The 17507-nt window shown below is 36.8% G+C and overlaps 1 protein-coding gene across 1 annotated transcript; it reads right to left on the bottom strand.

Moving 5' to 3' along the window:
• Positions 1-1605: 1605 nt before the first annotated feature.
• LOC124935128 (probable receptor-like protein kinase At5g39030) lies at positions 1606-13381 on the bottom strand. Its single transcript, XM_047475586.1, has 4 exons — positions 13070-13381; positions 12642-12941; positions 11839-12054; positions 1606-2646 (listed from the first exon to the last, which is right to left on the bottom strand). The coding sequence occupies exons 1-4, from the start codon at positions 13379-13381 to the stop codon at positions 1621-1623; spliced, it is 1854 nt and encodes a 617-aa protein (XP_047331542.1). The 3' UTR covers positions 1606-1620.
• Positions 13382-17507: the final 4126 nt, after the last annotated feature.

Here is a 17507-nt window from a genome sequence, read left to right as displayed (position 1 = left end):
AGTTCTTATAGCTAAATCAACAACATTTACTTGGTTCCAACTTGCAGGTCAATCTCTCATTTCTTTAGTGCCCTTCTATTCTTAAGTTCATGTATATTAACACACAAATGTGAGTCATGTCTAATATCTAATACCCATACCTAGGTATTATTAAAAAAAGCTTTGCAGTTTCTCTTTTAATGACCATCTACACAATGGCCGAGCTAAAAAGCGGGTGGAGGGGGACGGTAACCCATGATAAAGTTTTTAAAACTATATATATATATATATTAACAAATAAGGCCTTGTCCAGTTAGCTTTGAGAGGTCAAACTTGGGCCTAATCCTTCTTTATATAAAAAAATTAATTCAATTTTTATTTCTTTATTATATTTGAAAATAAAAAACAAATTAATACAACTTATATTTATATAATTTATTAGTGAAACTAATTCATAATTATACTATTCTAATTTTAAATATAATTTTATTAAAACAATAATAATAATTATTTTATTTTATATAAACAATCCTTTTTAATATACAAATATTTATAATAGTACATAAAGAATTATATATTTGTAAATTATATAATACTAATTACTTATAAAATAATGATTAAAATAATAATTTATATAAATATAAGAGTAAAATAATATTTTATATTTTTTAATTTTTAATTATATATATTTATTTTTTAAATATATAAATGAGTTAAAAAAGTTATATTGATTTGGTTCGGTATTTAAATAAATAAATTGATATATTATTTATTCTTCCAAAATAATTTATAGGGTTTAATATTTTATAATTGTCTTCTTAAATGTCTATTCACTTGATAATAAGTTTTTGTCACGAATTTATATTTTGGTTCTTATTTTCATGTTATTTTTCTTACATTCCCACCAACTTAGATTGAAATTCACTGAATTAGACTTTTTCATTTTCTTTATTTATATAGTTGTTTTTTTATTCAAAACTTAATATATTTAATTTCTCACGTTTTCTTAACCTAATTTTTCTTCAACTATATATATAAAAAAATCAAATCAAATATTTTATCTTTTATTAGATTTATTTTATTTTAGTAAGGGTATTCGTAGAACAGTTTGATTAATATCTTCACTTATTACCCGTATTAGTGTAATATCTATAAATTTTTTTCCTGAATTCTCCCTTGATCTATACCACAATGAAAACAAATTACAACCTTTTTTTCTTGTCTAGCGACAATAAAAAGTGAATATCATCAACCTTCTTGAGGTTATAAGTTTGAGCCCGATATGCGTCAAGTTCCGTTCGCCTCGTTAATTTGTTAGGTGTGTTTCTGTTATACGTGCTTAACCTACGAGGATTAGTCGAGAATTTCAAGAAAATCTAGAGTGATCTAGGATGATGATGAAGAATCACTATGAGATTAGATGTCTTTTCCAGTCCGAGATTTAGGGTTCGAAAAAATAAGAAATAAGAAATAAAGTTACTAGTAGCAAAGAAGAAAAAATAAGAATTAATTCATATACTTAAAGTGCACCAAAGAAGAAAAATATTCATTAAAGTAATTATAAATAAAAACAGAACTCACACTAGTATTTTAATTATCATATGAACTCAATAAATAAATAAATAAATAGTATCATAAGGACTACACAAAATCATCCACCGCTGAGCTCAATGAAGAGTAGTTTGCAATAACACTCGAGGAAAGAGCATTAGGGTTTGGGGGGTTGTGCATTGCATCTAGGGTACCTTCCAACATTTCCACGACCTTACTCATATGTGGCCTTTTGGATGGGTCCATTTGTACACACCACAATCCAACTGATATCATCTTTCTTGCAATATCAATTTCTTCATTTTTCATGTCACCTTGTAATAAGTCTTCAATATTGTCTTCTTCAAGATGCTTGTGAACCCAATCTGGAAAGTACATCTCACTACTTGCCTCCATCATATTCTCATTACGGTTATTTGTGTTCTTCAGCACTCCAACCATTTCCAATACCAACATTCCATAGCTATAAACATCTGACTTGTATGAGACAGGTCCTATTATTCGACTTACTATTTCTGGAGCTATGTATCCAATGGTTCCTCGCGCCCCAAACATTGACACGATACTTTCGTTCTCCGCACACATCTTGGCAAGACCAAAATCCGAGATCTTAGGACAATGATTCTCATCTAGTAGAATATTTTGTGGCTTTATGTCGAAATGCAGTATTCGTGTGTTGCAACCTAAGTGCAAATACTCAAGTCCTCGAGCTATTCCTGTTGCAATTTGGCGTAACTTTTCCCACTTCCCCATCCGCACAAAATCCTTGTGAATAAATTTATCCAATGATCCATTAGGCATGAACTCATAAACTAGAGCTCTTTTTCCACTTTTGAGAGAAAACCCCAAGAGGTTGACTATGTTAACATGTGATGTCCTACTAATACTCGAGACCTCATTGACGAAATCTTCTCCACTCCCTTTTGTTTTATTAAGGATCTTTACGGCTACAAGACGGTTATTATTGAGGAGTTTTCCTTTGTAAACTGTTCCATATCCTCCTTCACCCAATCTTTCTTTGAAAGAATTCGTGATTCTCTTAATTTCAGAATAGGTATATCTCATTGAGGCCATAGTTTGATGATTTCTGATGAATGACTCGAGTTTCTCCTCATCCTTGGATTTCAAATTGCTCTATATCCTTGGCGTGATTTGCCAAATTGCTGCTGCTGCTGCAGTTGAAGTAAAACGTGAGATTCAGATCTGAATTACTTGAGAAACCCAAAGGGAGGTGTTGGATTGAAACGTTGTGACGAGCTCTGGGGCATGATGGGTTGGCCTTGATTGCGTTGGTATCTACGATTGTGAAGGTTTTATCGTTGTAATTGATAGATTGAACGGTGTAGTTAACTTTAGAAATATTGAAAATGGGTTGATCATCGACACAATCAATTCCGAACCCATAGTAGCCGCAATAGTAAGCTATGAGGGCGGTGGCGGCGGAGGTTTCGTTAGAGCTGCGTAACCAAAACGGGGAGGAGAGGTTGACCTCGCCGCACTTACTTTCTTTGCAGATAGAGTCTAAGGAGTTGGATTCATCGGCATTGGGGGATTGGTGGGAGAAGAAGAAAGTGAAGAAATAAGAGAGAGAAAGGAGAAGGTGGAGAGATGAAGAAGAAGAAGAAGAACAAGGCATGGTGTAGTGAAAATGGTGGTTGGTGGAATTGCTATTAGACTTTATGTATGTGTATGTATGTGAAGCCCCTTGCCTTTGCCTTGCCTGCCAATAATTCCAGCTCAAATATTTTTATTTCTATTTTTATTTTTTAATGTTATCATAAACCATAACTTACCTTTAATTTAAGAACAATTAAAAAATTATAGTTAAGGAAGCTTATTATTATACAGAATGTAATATATAAAATATTAGAGTGAAGAAAGTTTCAACATATTATAAAAGAACAAATTTATATAGATTTTATTTCAATGTAAAAAGAATTTTCAAAAATTAAACACTGTAAAAATAATAATAAATAAACGGTTAATTAATTAAAACGGTTAGTTGAATTAAATAGTTACTTTGTTAATTTTATTAATGAAACCAGGATGTAATTGTTTGAATAACAATTTGAATAATATATTTTTAGTTTACGTCTTCTTTTCGAGAATCTAACATGGTATCAGAGCTCCAATGTTAAGAATTTTGGAGACTTTCCGCTGCCTCTACTGGCCGTCGTTGCAGTCGCGGGTGGAGAGTTTTATTCTTTATTCGATTATTATTGTTGAAGAACATTTTCAAGAACATTTTTACCTACTTTGTACTATTTGCTTCTTCCCTATTCGCCCAATATATCTAAAATGATCAAGAACAATAAACACAAGAAACTAAAGAAGAATACAAGCTTCAAATCGACTTCATCTCTCAGTCAATTACATTGTCAAATTCTTGTCTATTAATCCTCTCAATAAGCAGAAGCTACAATTTTTTTGGCTCCACCAGCACCGTCGATTACAGACACACTTTTATATGGAAAGTGAAAATAAGAGAGAACTATGTTGGATAATCTCGTTAAGCCCAATAAATCAGACCCTAAATAATATCAACCTAATGATTTTATCTTAAAAAATATGTTAAAGCATATTTTGGGAAGAGGAGTGATAGAGGGAGGGAATTTAATAAGGGAATTTGGTGAGGGAATGACTTGGCATCACCTTCATTGGCTGAAAAATGTAAAAGTAGGAGGAAAGAGAGAAAAGAGAGAAATTATATGATTTTTTTAGCGAATAAGATTATGCAAAGTCATTCCCTCACCAAATTCTCTTACATAATCATTTCTCTTTTGGGAATATGCTAAGAACATTCCCTTATTTTACTTTATTTGATTATATTAGATTTTATTCCATTATTTTTTTTTTCAATTCAATATTGTAAGTATATAAATAGGCTATGCCTAGAGCTTAATAAAATACAATCAAAATCTTTTCTCTTTTCACTATACTTTTCTTTTCTACAACAACAAGTGGTATCAGAGTTGTAAGGTGTTAGATCTGTTTTAGTGATGGCAAGAAAAGGAAAAGAGGGAAAGAACAGAGGCTGGGAGAACGAAGGGGTGATGCACTTCACGCCTCTCACGTGTACTAACTACGCGAATTGGGCGATCTTAATGATGGTGCATCCACAAGAGCAAAGCTTGTGGGATGTCGGTTAAAATAGTCTGGGAGGTCTTCGTGAAGATCGACGGGCTATGTCATTACTTCTCCAGGCAGTGCCGTCGGAGTTGATCCAAACCCTTGAAGCAAAAAGATGGCCAATGAAGCATATTGCACATTATAAGTCAGGCGGGTCAGAGTTGAACGTGTCCGAGAAGCCAAAGCGCAAACACGGCATACATAAATTGAAAACCTCACTTTTAAAGATGATGAAGTGTGGAGGCTTTCGGCATTCAACTTGCGGCTATCGTCAACGAGCTTGAGGTGTTGGATGATATAGTGTTCGAGCACAAGGAATATCTCAAATTCCTTCGTAGTGTGTCGTGACAATACAAGAAGATGGTGATGGCGATTGAGTTAGTCATTGATCTGAAAATGTTATCAATCGAGAAACTCACATGTCGGCTCCTAATCGTAGAGGAGCACGACAAACTTGATGATGTTAAATCTTGAGGTGAGCGACTACTATTCATAGAAGAGGAATGAACGTCTCGACAATGACAATGTGAGCTAGTAAAAGGCTCATTCAATAGAGACAACAAAAAGGTGAAAACGATGATAGAGAAAGGGAAGCTATAACTACTGTGGCATCTCTGGTTATTGGTCAAACATTCATCAATTAATAACAAAATATAAATTAATTAAAAAACTGTATGAATACAACTGATCATCGACGTCGTTGCGCAAAATTGGCGTCATAAATGAACTATAACGGCAATAGAACAGAATGCCTACCTGAAGAGACAAAAGAACTAGAAGAATCGAATTTGAACTCGAACTCGTCGGAGAAGCTGTTGTCCTCGCCGAAATTTCCTTAACTTGTTCTTACTTGGTTGCTTTCTCTTTAAGCCTTGCTCTCTCTAGTCTAATGTGTAAACTTATCAAATGAATCAACCATGCTTAATTTATTGAGGTAACATCCTTAAAGACCCTAAGACAATGGTAACTTAGGAATTTTTTATTTTAAGAAACCGGTAACTCAATTAATGAGTTTAACCAACCTCTTTCCCCACTCAGCCAAGTCTTGGCCAAATTTCTTCTAGCATGTAACTGGTTAGGCTATACCTTGAGCCTTTGATTGACTCAAATGGTCAAGTGTAGGCCGAATTACACTTTTTAAGTGAATTTTTTTCTTGCTTCGGTTTTCAGCTCTCTTCGTTCAACTAAAACTTCAAATCTATAACCTTTAAGTCAGGACACCTTTAAGGCTGATCTAGGATACACTGGAAATGTATTGAGGTTGGATAAATTTTTTGTGTTGCCAAAAAAATTTGAGATAAGCCGTAGGTCCATGTAATTCATGATATAGTTTTGTGGGTCATTAAAGGAACAATCTGGCGTACGGGCAACTTAACTTGGGCAGTAGGTCAATCCATGATGCTACTTGCTATTCAATGAATGTAAACTCAAATATCTTTTCAATGGTAGCTCATTTGCACGAAATGGCAAGTGAGTGCAAATATACGATTTTTCAGAGTCACACCATGCTCTAATTCGCTCTAGGACCGAAGTGCATAAATTTGTATCGGGTTGTTGGACTGAATTGACCACCTTAACTATTGAATGGAGACACGGGACCGGTGCCATTCGAACGGGCTGCGTCTTAACTTTTTAACCATAGGTTATAATCTAAATTCAAAGCACCATAGGTTCATTTATGAATTAAACACTACATGCATGTCTAGTATGATCCCGTCTTAGACACACAAACAATGCCCAAACTGGTTATTTGGTATATTTTGTCCGACGACAATATTATACTCAAAGTTCATGATTTTTTAAATCGGTCACTCTAAACGTATGAAAACATATGAAGCTCAAGTATTTTTGGAAATTGGAGTTTGGAAAACTATTCAAAGGTCGTTCTAAGCCAATTTTGAAAAGTATGTTGGGATCGGTGTTAACAATAAAGACTAGGGTTTAACTATTGTGAAAAACTTACGATAGACGATTCGATAATAATCATGTGAGGGATTAGTATTTGTTTCTATTCTTCGCAAATCTTCACAAACTCTTGTGTTGGGTCAAATTATTTTGACTAAGGGTCAAAATATTCTGACTAGTGGAATTTTAATGATGAATGTGTATAAAACTCAAAGAAAAATCTAAGGCGTTTAATTGTCTTTGTGTAGGTGCATTAAAATCATGCTAATTAGACTAAGTCTAAATGAGGTTCATTAGACTTATTGGCTAGTAGACGTATTTAGTTAGACGTGCAGTCTAATAGACGTAGTTAGACGTGCAGTCTAATGGATACGTAGTTAGACGTGCAGTCTAACAGGCGTAGTTAGAGTGCAGTCTAACAAATGTAGTTAGACGTGCAGTCTAACGGATACGTAGTTAGACGAGCAGTCTAACAGGCATAGTTAGACGTGCAGTCTAATAGACGTAATTAGACGTACAGTCTAAACGGATACGTAGTTAGACGTGCAGTCTAACATATACGTAGTTAGACGTGTAGTCTAATAGACGTAGTTAGACGTGTAGTCTAACGGATACGTAATTAGACGTGTAGTCTAACAGGCGTAGTTAGACGTGCAGTCTAACAGGCGTAGTTAGACGTGCAGTCTAACAGACGTAGTTAGACGTGCAGCCTAATGGATCCTACTATTAGACGGAGGCGTCTAACTTCATTAAACTTGAACGTCTAATTGAAGCACGTCTAATGCCATGCTTAAGAAGTTGCTTAAAGCTAGCATCCGTCTACCCACGATCAACTAGCTGTATGCTACTCCTGCTCCACTATTTCGTGCAGATCAGTACGTCTGTCAGTTACAACCAATGAACTAATGTCATGTAAGCAAATATTCTTCCCACTACTTGTTTCTTGAAGGACAATCTTAGAAGAATATTTGGTGCACTACCAAATTGGTACGACCACGATCATGATGCACAAAGTCTGCTGTACCTGTGTACTATGGAGGCTATTCAATGGGTATTCGCCACGTGTCATTATAGAAGATTCGACCGTTGATACTTGCTCCCTATTTAAAGATGATCAAGGAAAATGGACGAAGTGTTGGACACTAAGAAAAACGCTAACATACAAGCTGATACACGAACGAACTACTGAGTTTTACTAAATCTCACGAATTGCTTTCTTGCTTTTCAAGAGAGAGATAGAATCAAAGTATTGTCTAGTAGAGTGATATTCTTCATTATATTGTGAGTTGAATAGAGTCTATTCTGTTCAACAGTGAGCTAGCCATGCAACTGTATTTGATTCTAAGAAAAGTATAGTGTATCCTTCCAGTGGTTGGAAGAAGGGTGACGTAGGAGAGTTTGCTCCAAACATCCTTAAACAAACTACTGTATTATTTACATTTTGTCATCTTCTCTTTCATTAGTTCATAGATTCAAACCTAAGAAAATGTTTCCACACTTGAATCGTTCAAGAGTTTACAAGGGTTTGTGAAGAATAGAAAGTGATTTAAATCCATAACAAGATTTCTATCAAATCGTTTATCTGAAGCCGTCATCAATAGCCAGACCCCGTCTCTATTGGTGTCGCCGATCCTATCAATTGGTATCAGAGCACTGTTTTCTATTCTCAAGCATTAAGAACTTGAATCATGTCTATCATTAAGGATATCCCTCTACTTTCAAAAGAAAACTACGATTATTGGATGATAAGAATGCAAGCGCACTTGGCTGCTCTTGATTGTGATATGTGGAGAGTCATTACCGATGGTCCCATAAAGATTTCGAAGCCAAGATGTGAGTGGACAACTGAAGATAAGATGACCAACAACTTAGACAATTTGACCAAAAATATCTTGTATCAATCGATCCACATGAACATATTCTACGAGATCAAATCTTGCTCCTCCGCTAAAGAAATTTAGGAGAAGCTAATTCAGATCTATGGTCGAAACATTCAAGCCAAGAAGAATCAGAAAGATCATAAAGTTTTCATGTGTGTTGAACACAAATCCAAATGGGCCGACAACGACTCATAAGAGTCTTCTATTAAAAAGGATACTAAAACCGTCACTTGCTTGATGGCAGATGATCAATCCAAGGTAAATGATGTTTTCCCACCAGAATTTATCAACGAAGAGTTAACTACTGCACTCAATGACATGGCCTTTGAGTATAAGAAATTATCAGATTCCTTTTATGAAGTGAAAGCAAAATATTAAATCAATAATTAAATGTTGAAGAAGTGGCCGACCGTTCTTCATCCAACAATTAAATGTTGATGATTCCAATGAGTTTAGAATTTAAGAAACGAGACTAGTCAAGACCTAGACTCTTCCTAGAACTAGACTCAATTTACTTTGGAATTTAGCAGCTAAGGTAAACTAAACATAAAGAAAACATAATTCAAAAATTCATCAATTAATAACAAAATATAAATTAATTAAAAAATTGTATGAATAAAACTGACCGTCGACGTCGGTGCGCAAAACTGACGTCCTAAATGAACTACAACGACAATAGAACAGAGATGCCTACCTGAAGAGACAGAAGAACTAGAAAAATCGAATTTGAACTCGAACTCATCGAAGAAGTTGTTGTTTTCGCCGGAATCTTCTTAACTTGTTCTTACTTTGGTTGCTTTCTCTCTAAGCCTTTCTCTCTCTAGTCTAATGTGTAAACTTATCAAATGAATCAAACATGCTTAATTTATTGAGGTAACATCCTTAAAAACCCTGAGACAATGGTAACTTAGGAATTTTTGATTTTAAGAAACCGGTAACTCAGGTAATGAGTTTAACCAACCTCTTTTCTCACTTAGGCAAGTCTTGGGCAAATTTCTTCCAACTCACTTGCACGAAATGGCCAAGTGAGTGCAAATATACGATTTTTCAGTCACACCATGCTCTAATTCTCTCTAGGACCGCAGTGAGTAAATTTGTATCGGGTTGTCGGGATGAATTGACCACCTTAACCATTGAATGGAGACATGGGACCGGTGCCATTCGAATGGGCTGCTTCTTAACTTTTCAACTGTATGACATAATCCAAATTCAAAGTATCATAGCTTCATTTATGAATTAAACACTACATGCATGTCTAGTATGATCACGTCTTGGACACACAAATAATTCCCGAACTGGTTGTTTGGTATATTTTGTCCGACGACAATATTATACTCAAAGTTCATGATTTTTCAAATCGGTCACTCTAAACGTATGAAAACATATGTAGCTCGAGTATTTTTGGAAATTAGAATATGGAAAACTATTCAAAGGTCGTTCTAAGCCAATTTTGAAAAATATGTTGGGATCAGAGACTGAGGTCTAACTATTGTGAACAACTTACGATAGACGATTCAATAATAATCATGTGAGGGATTAATATCTGTTTCTATTCTTTGTAAATCTTCACAAACTCTTGAAACAAATTCAAGTGCGGAAATGTTTGTTGGATTTGAAACTTTAGACAACTGAATTCAAATGAAAGAGAGTAAAGAACACAAGGATTTTTATGGATGTTCGAAGATAAAACTTCTACGTCACCCCTTCTTTCACAATCGAAAGGATATACACTAAGACTTTTAATTAGATACAACTTACTAAGTTAACTAAATATTTGTTGAACAGAACACACTATATTTAACTTAAAACACTGAGATTTCTCAAAGAAAAGGCAGTATACAATTACAGTATGATCACATAGTGAAACAATGAGTAGCTTGTGCTTTTAGCTTGAGAGTAGTTTTCTTTCTTTGGTTCGAGTAAGTAAGATTGGATCATATTCAATTCGGTAGTTCGACCGTTGTCATTGGGCTTCTATTTATAATTAGAGGCCATCAACTGTCAAATATTCTTTGTGGACACGTGGCATGTGTCCGTTTGACAACCTCCTATAATATGAGAGTACAGAAGACTCTAAGAACATGGATCGTGGCCGTACCGAACAGGTAGTGCGCCGAATATCTTTTGATCTTGTCTTGTACTGAAATACAATTGAGAGATATCTACGTACGTGGCAATCATGCATTTGATAGAATCAGCTGGCTTGTCAGACTGCTAAAGGCATGTGGAGCAGATAGCTGAGTGATCGTGGTTAGACGTATGCTTACTTCAGACAGCTTGTAAAGCGAGGCATTATACGTTCTTCTTTAGACCGCGTCTAAAGGAGTTAGACGTCCTCATCTAACTATGCTTCCCTTTAGACCGCGTCTAAAGGAGTTAGACGTCCTCGCCTAACTATGCTTCCCTTTAAATCGCGTCAAAAGGAGTTAGACGTCCTCGCCTAACTACGCTTCTCCTTAGACAACGTCTAAAGAAGTTAGTTGTCCTCGTCTAACTACGCATCCCTTAGATCGCATCTAAAGGAGTTAGACGTCCTCGTCTAACTACGCATTCCTTTAGACTGCGTCTAAAGGAGTTAGACATCCTCTCTTAACTACGCATCCCTTTAAACCTTGTCTATAGGAGTTAGACGTTCTCATCTAACTACGCATCCCTTTAGATCACGTGTAAATGAGTTAGACGTTCTCGTCTAATTACGCTTCCCCATAGACCACGTCTAAAGGAGTTAGACGTCCTCGTCTATCTACGCATCCCTTTAGACCGCGTCTAAAGGAGTTAGTCGTCCTCGTCTAACTATGCATCCCTTTAGACCACGTATAAAGGAGTTAAACGTTCTCGTCAAACTACGTTTCCCTTAGACCGTGTTTAAAGGAGTAAGACGTTCTTGTTTAAATACGCTTCCCCTTAGACCGCGTCTGAAGGAGTTAGATGTTTTCGTCTAACTACGTAAGTAGTCTAAGACAGGCTACTTCAGACCACGTCTTAAGTAGCATAGTCTTTTAGATTTGTGCCTGCACTAAACAAATAGACAACTTATCTTAATCATAATTACATCATCAAAATTATGTTCCAAATTATGAAAAATCTTTTATATTCTTTTAAAGTTAATTAAACTATTTCTTTCTTAATTAACATTTCATTTTTCTTTGTTTTATTTTTCCCCAACAATTTCCCCATTTTTGTTGATGTTAAAACTAAGCAACAATAATTAAGTTGAGAGCACAAATAAAAAAGAATACGAACACAATAATTAAACAAAAGTATTCAAACATAGTTAAGGATACATAACACATAATAATAGATTTAAGATCCTTCCCTTTTAACTCATGGATTTGGACTTTGAAGAATCGATTCCCAGTTAAAAGGTTATGTAACTGAGAAATTTTTCGACCACCCTGCCACCGCCTCTATCTCCTCCACGACTGTGGCCACCTCTATCAGATTGACAACTACCTCGGCCACCTTGAGTGGGTTTTCTTTTGGATCGTGTGCCACGAGCGGAGCTTGACCCCCCTCTATTGCTTCCTTCCCCCTTTTTAACATTATCAAGGTTGGCAGCAATGAGAGCTCTTTTTTTTTTTGCAGCTACAGCTTCAACATCTTCATCATCCTAGAAATGCCTTACAAAATTCTCTATTTGCTCTAAACGTTCGGCTTCTGCACTTTTTAAAGAATTGGCAACCTCCAATACTTGAGAACGAACATGTTCAATCAATGACCTTGTCTTGTGATGAAGCTCTATATTGAAGTTCTCCGATTCAGCATGATAATCAGAATGTTATTTGTGCAAATTCTTTTCCAGCTTCTTGTACTGAGTATGAAGAAGATTTACTTCATATGTATTTCGCTTCAGAGTCTTGTCTTTATCTTTTTGAGTGGAAAATATGGAAGAAACGACTTCTTTATTTGTTGCGGATCCACTTTCATGATTTTGTAGTATGGACGATATATTCATTAAGTTTTGTTGCATTGTTCCCAACGCATCTATGATGGTTGTGCGAAATTTTGCATCTCTGAGAGAAGCTTCCTTAGAAGAAGGTGGGGCAGAAGATACAACGTGTGAATGTGATGGAAAAGATCGAAAAGGATTGACATGTATATTTACCTATTGAGACTGCTCTAGTTCATTATCCTGGGTAGGTTCTGAAGGAGCGTTCATCATAGTCCTAGAGTCTTTTCTAACATCTTGGAACTCACCATCCAACTGATTGAAAAAACCTGAAATGTCCCCAGATTGAAAAGGAACTTCAGGAGATATTCATGAAGAGAACCGACTATCCTCACATGAGATAAGTGACGAGTGATTGGAGGACTGGACAGTCTTTCTTCGGATGAAGAGGAGGATTTAGATTGTTCAAATTCTGTAGCTCTTTGGGAACTAGAACGTTCCCCCTCAACATAAGGCGTCTGCTCTTGATCAGACGACTTCGAAGGTTTCCCCTTAGTAGATGGAGACTTTCTTTGTTTTGAAGTTAGGGGAACTTCGAATGTCTCTTTCTAAATGAAAGTCGCCTGTTCAGTGTCAAGAGAAATTACTTCCTCTTCTTCGAGGATCGGAGAATCTTGTTTAGCTTCAATTAGAGGCGGTGTCAGTTCATTTTGGCGATGTCATAAATGCGGATGACCGGCTCCTCCTCATCTTGGCAATTGAACTCTATCCCAGATGATTCGGATTGTAAGATATCAAATCTAGAGGACCCTGTACCATGAACGTATTGGAGGACAGTGGAGCAATAGGCCTCAATGAGCAAGTCGAGGAGTTTAAGACCCTTTTTCTCTAAATTAACATCCCTGACGAGGGAGTTAAAGTTTGCTTTCCTTGCCTCGAACAGAGGAAACAGAGAACGCCCCATCGCATTTGCCACGAAGAGTTCTCTTCTTTTAAGCGCCTCATGGACACTTGTTGTTTTTGCCCATTTGAGATAACACTTGTCCATTGTTATCAGTTTCTTCCATTATTTTACAATCTCGTTGCTGGAAATAATTTCATCGTATTGTGAATAGAGTTTGTAACTCATCCAAGTAACGAAGGCTTCGATTTTCTCAAGACCTTTTACCTGAACATCCTTCATAATGAGGTTGTAGATTAGATTGGCTTCAGATATGTTTTCCGGAACATCCTTAGAAACTCCTTTTCCTTTTCCGGGAACTTTGGCTATTTTGGGAATACACATTAATTCTTTGAAAGAAATGCCTGGAGCCCCTCTAGCTGCTCTTAATATTTCGAATGGAGAGGGAGCTTTTTGGAACGCACCTTCTAGAAGCTCAGCTCGAGTTCCAGTTGCCTTCTGAACAAACGTTTCTTTAATTGTCTCAACAATAGACGTCCCAACATCCGTCTGAGTGGGTGCTTGTTCGACAGTAACAACAGCAGTAGGCGAAGGCACTATTACCTGCTCTATTTTAGTTGAAATGATAATATCACTAGTAGCATCTACAGCTACTAGTTTGTCAAGGAGAACAAACGTGTTTTCCCTGTAAATACATTCATTATTTTGACTAACTGGCTTAATAGTTGGTCTTTTAGCTTGTTCCACCACTAGAACCTCAAAGTTGGGCACTATGACCATATGAGTGGAAGGAGTTACCTTGGTATAAGTTTTAGCGGCTTTAGACGCCTCCGTCTGATCAGCAACATGTACAGACGACTCAACCCGCTTCATTGGGTTGACTGATGGCGATGGCGAGATAGATGATAGAGGGACAACGACGAAGGGGGTTTTCTCTTGTCATGTCGTTTTTGGGATGAAGTCAAATTCTCTTGAGTCCCTAATAGGTGCCCTTGTTTTTGGCCATTATAGCTCGCAGCGGACTCCATGACTGAAGATTTAACCCTCTTTGTAGTCGTCTTGCGCTAGATGTCGTTGGGCGTTTGGACCGAGTGATCGATTGACCACTCATCTGTTTACCGGAGGATTTAGGATTCAACTCCTTAGTGAGTTTCATCCTTTCCATGGAACTCCTTACTGAGATGTCAGTAAATATTCGGTAGGGGTTAAAAGTCACACTCCTAACCATATGAACACCCAGATGCTCCAAGAGCCAACCGAGTTGGACTGAAAAGCCCGCACTATGCTTGCTCGATGGAGAATCCATCTAGAACAGGGTTGAGAACATAGTGGACGCCCATTTGATTGGCATCCCTCTAGTTATAGCCACCATGTATTCAAACATGTCTTGGGTGTAAAGATCGAAGGACCCTGCCCTTACCTGAAGCGACTTCGCAACAATGTCGTTCAGAAGGCAGAAATGAGACTTTAATGTTTTCTTCTTCCCATTGATGTTGATCGGACTGTCGATGTACGAGAAAACGATCTGCATTTCTGAGATAATCTTGGACATAATTGCAACGTCAAAGGTATGACCCTCAGAAGGAAGTTCGAAGAACTCGGCGAAAATGGATTCAAAGATGGAAATATTTGCACCGTTCACCGTTGCCTCTACAGAATCTCTAACCACTTTCCCTATTTTGAAGAACTCACAGACTTCTTTTAGAATAAAAGGACTGCTGAGAAATTTTTCGAGGTCAAATGCCTCAAGAGATTTGAACAGCTCCACAATATCTTGTTGTTCAAGAGCAAAGACCGAATCGAAGTCTACCTTCAAGATATTGTGAGAGAGAGAGGTAATTCTTTTAGCATACATCTTTGAGTATGAGAACGAGAGTAGACAAGCAAGATCAAGATTTCTTTTAGAGAGAAGGAAGAGATCAAACTAGGATTTGAAGATTATAAATAGCGTAAAAACCTTTCAGACATGCAAGTTGTCTTTAAATAGTGTTTGAACATTCACGTGTTCAACCAGTATTATTTGAAGTAGAATCGTCATTAAATTTAAAGGCCTTTTCCCATAAGCAGTCATCATTAAACGTATTTTACTAAATTCTTAGTAAATACAAAGTCGTGAAGTAAATAATCTGTGGGGTATTTTAGTCATATTTTTAATATTGAGAGACACATGTCTTCAAGTTATTCGAATTTTAGAATATGACTGTTTACTGTCTGAGTGGGAAAAGTAAATGACAACGCATATTAATGTGACAGCTGTCCTTGATTGGTTCGAAGATGAAGTGTCTAAAGGCACACGTAGTTAGACGTCTAACATATCATCTGCATTCCTTGCATCTAAGTTGGATAGACAACTAATTTAGACGACGTCTAACTACGCGCGTCTACATGCATCTAACATGCGTCTGTTCAGACGTCGTCTAGCTACACTCGTCTACAGGCGCTGTAGACGTTTGTCTCATAAATAGACGTCTAACCAAACTTAATTTACAAGTTGCTTAAGCAAATATTTGTCTAAGTACATGATTTTCTTTAGACGATTGATCTAATGAGACTGATTATGACCTCCGTCTTCATACGTTTGTCTAGTCACTTAAAAAAACAATTTCCATCTCAATTTATGAATGTTTTAAAAACTAAATAAGTTAAGGTCTAGAAGACCTAAAAACATTTTAAGGAAAGAAAACTTAGTCTCGAGGAGTGGCTTCATGAACACGTCTACCACTTGTTGATCTGTTGGAGCATATTCCTAGAAAAGTATGTTTTCGAATTCCTCCATCCAACTGACTTGTTGTACTTATAAAAATACATATTTACAACTTCGTACTCACATTCACTTGGGTCCTCAGTCAATCAGTCCCTCAGGAATCCATACTTGAGTTATCTTGATGAATTTCCCATATTCTGTTGTGATTATTGCGTATAATTTAGGCTTAGCAGACGTCTTCCTTCTAACAGTTGCTCTATTAACCTTAGAGAATGGTTTTGTTTAAAGCTCCTTGTCTCACTGTCAGGTTTTATTTTGCTAGACTTGCTGGATGATTCTGTTAGTATCGGGATCACCCTTGGAGGACCGGGGTTCCGGTTTTGTTAAGGGTGAACGCTTACACAGTAACACACACTATTGATAATAGTCCGGTTAGAGACTAAAACCGTTTCTTAACACTACACAAGCTGTCATAAACCACTTGAACTGGGTTCAAGTGCAGAAATGGTTTGTTTCAACTTGAAACAACACACAGTTCGGTTTGGAGGTTATTTAGGAGATATCGGTTTAAGGAGAAGGCCGGTTTTGATTTAGGAATGTATTAGTTATCTCGGTTTAGATGTTTCGGTTAGATTTGAATGAGTAAGCCAGAATATGAAAGTAAAGAACACGAGATAGAATTTTTTGGATGTTCGGAGTTTAATCTTCTACGTCACCGCTTCTTCTTAAACAGTGAGAAGGATATTCACTAAGGAATATTACACAATCACAACACACAATCCGAACGAGTAACATCTCGTCGGTTACACCACTCACAATGATGTAATACAATACTTTTACACTTGGTAAAATACACACAGTACACAAACACTTTCATAATTTCAATCACTTATGCGTAAGATCTTTTTAGCACGAGTGACATCCTATACCACTTTCTCTATAGTATTCTGAACAGATTTAGGGTGGGCGGAGTGAGTACTAACCTTATCATACGGAGGAGGGGATGAGGTGATAGGAAACGGAATGTTGACTCTTATGGGAACGACTTGAAATATAGACTCGGACAGCCGAGGGGATCGCTCGGATGATGTTTTCTCATAATCATTGGTCTTGCTAGTCGCTTTCTTCTTAGCCGGCTTTTTGGCTCTCTTCGCCATAGATTTGATTCTTCCTGTCTTCTCTTTCGCCACTTCGATTTGTTTGGCCTTACCTTTCGGCTCGGCTTCTTTAGGATCTGCGCCTTCCGGTGCAGCCAGTTTAGCTTCCTTAGAACCCCTGGTCCTTGGAGCTCTTTCCTTTGCCGGTTTAACGATCCGAGTTTGTACACTCTCAGCATTCATGATTTTGGAGTTAGAGAGAGGTGTACATTCACTTACTCAGATCTTTAAGTGTTGAAGGATTTTCCCGATTGACATGACATAAGCTTGAACCCGATCCTTTATCTTGGCAACCACTTTGCATAGTTGCTCGAATAAAACACAACCCCAATCAATCTTGTCACCGCGGACTATGGCCATCATCATCTCTAGCTTCAGCTGGGTCATGTTATTGAAGTTTCATCCTTTTCCT

This window comes from Impatiens glandulifera, chromosome 4 (genome assembly GCF_907164915.1).
Source record: "Impatiens glandulifera chromosome 4, dImpGla2.1, whole genome shotgun sequence".
NCBI lineage: Eukaryota > Viridiplantae > Streptophyta > Magnoliopsida > Ericales > Balsaminaceae > Impatiens > Impatiens glandulifera.
Note: the sequence above shows the minus strand (reverse complement) of the source record. Positions and strands in the feature narration are given on the sequence as shown.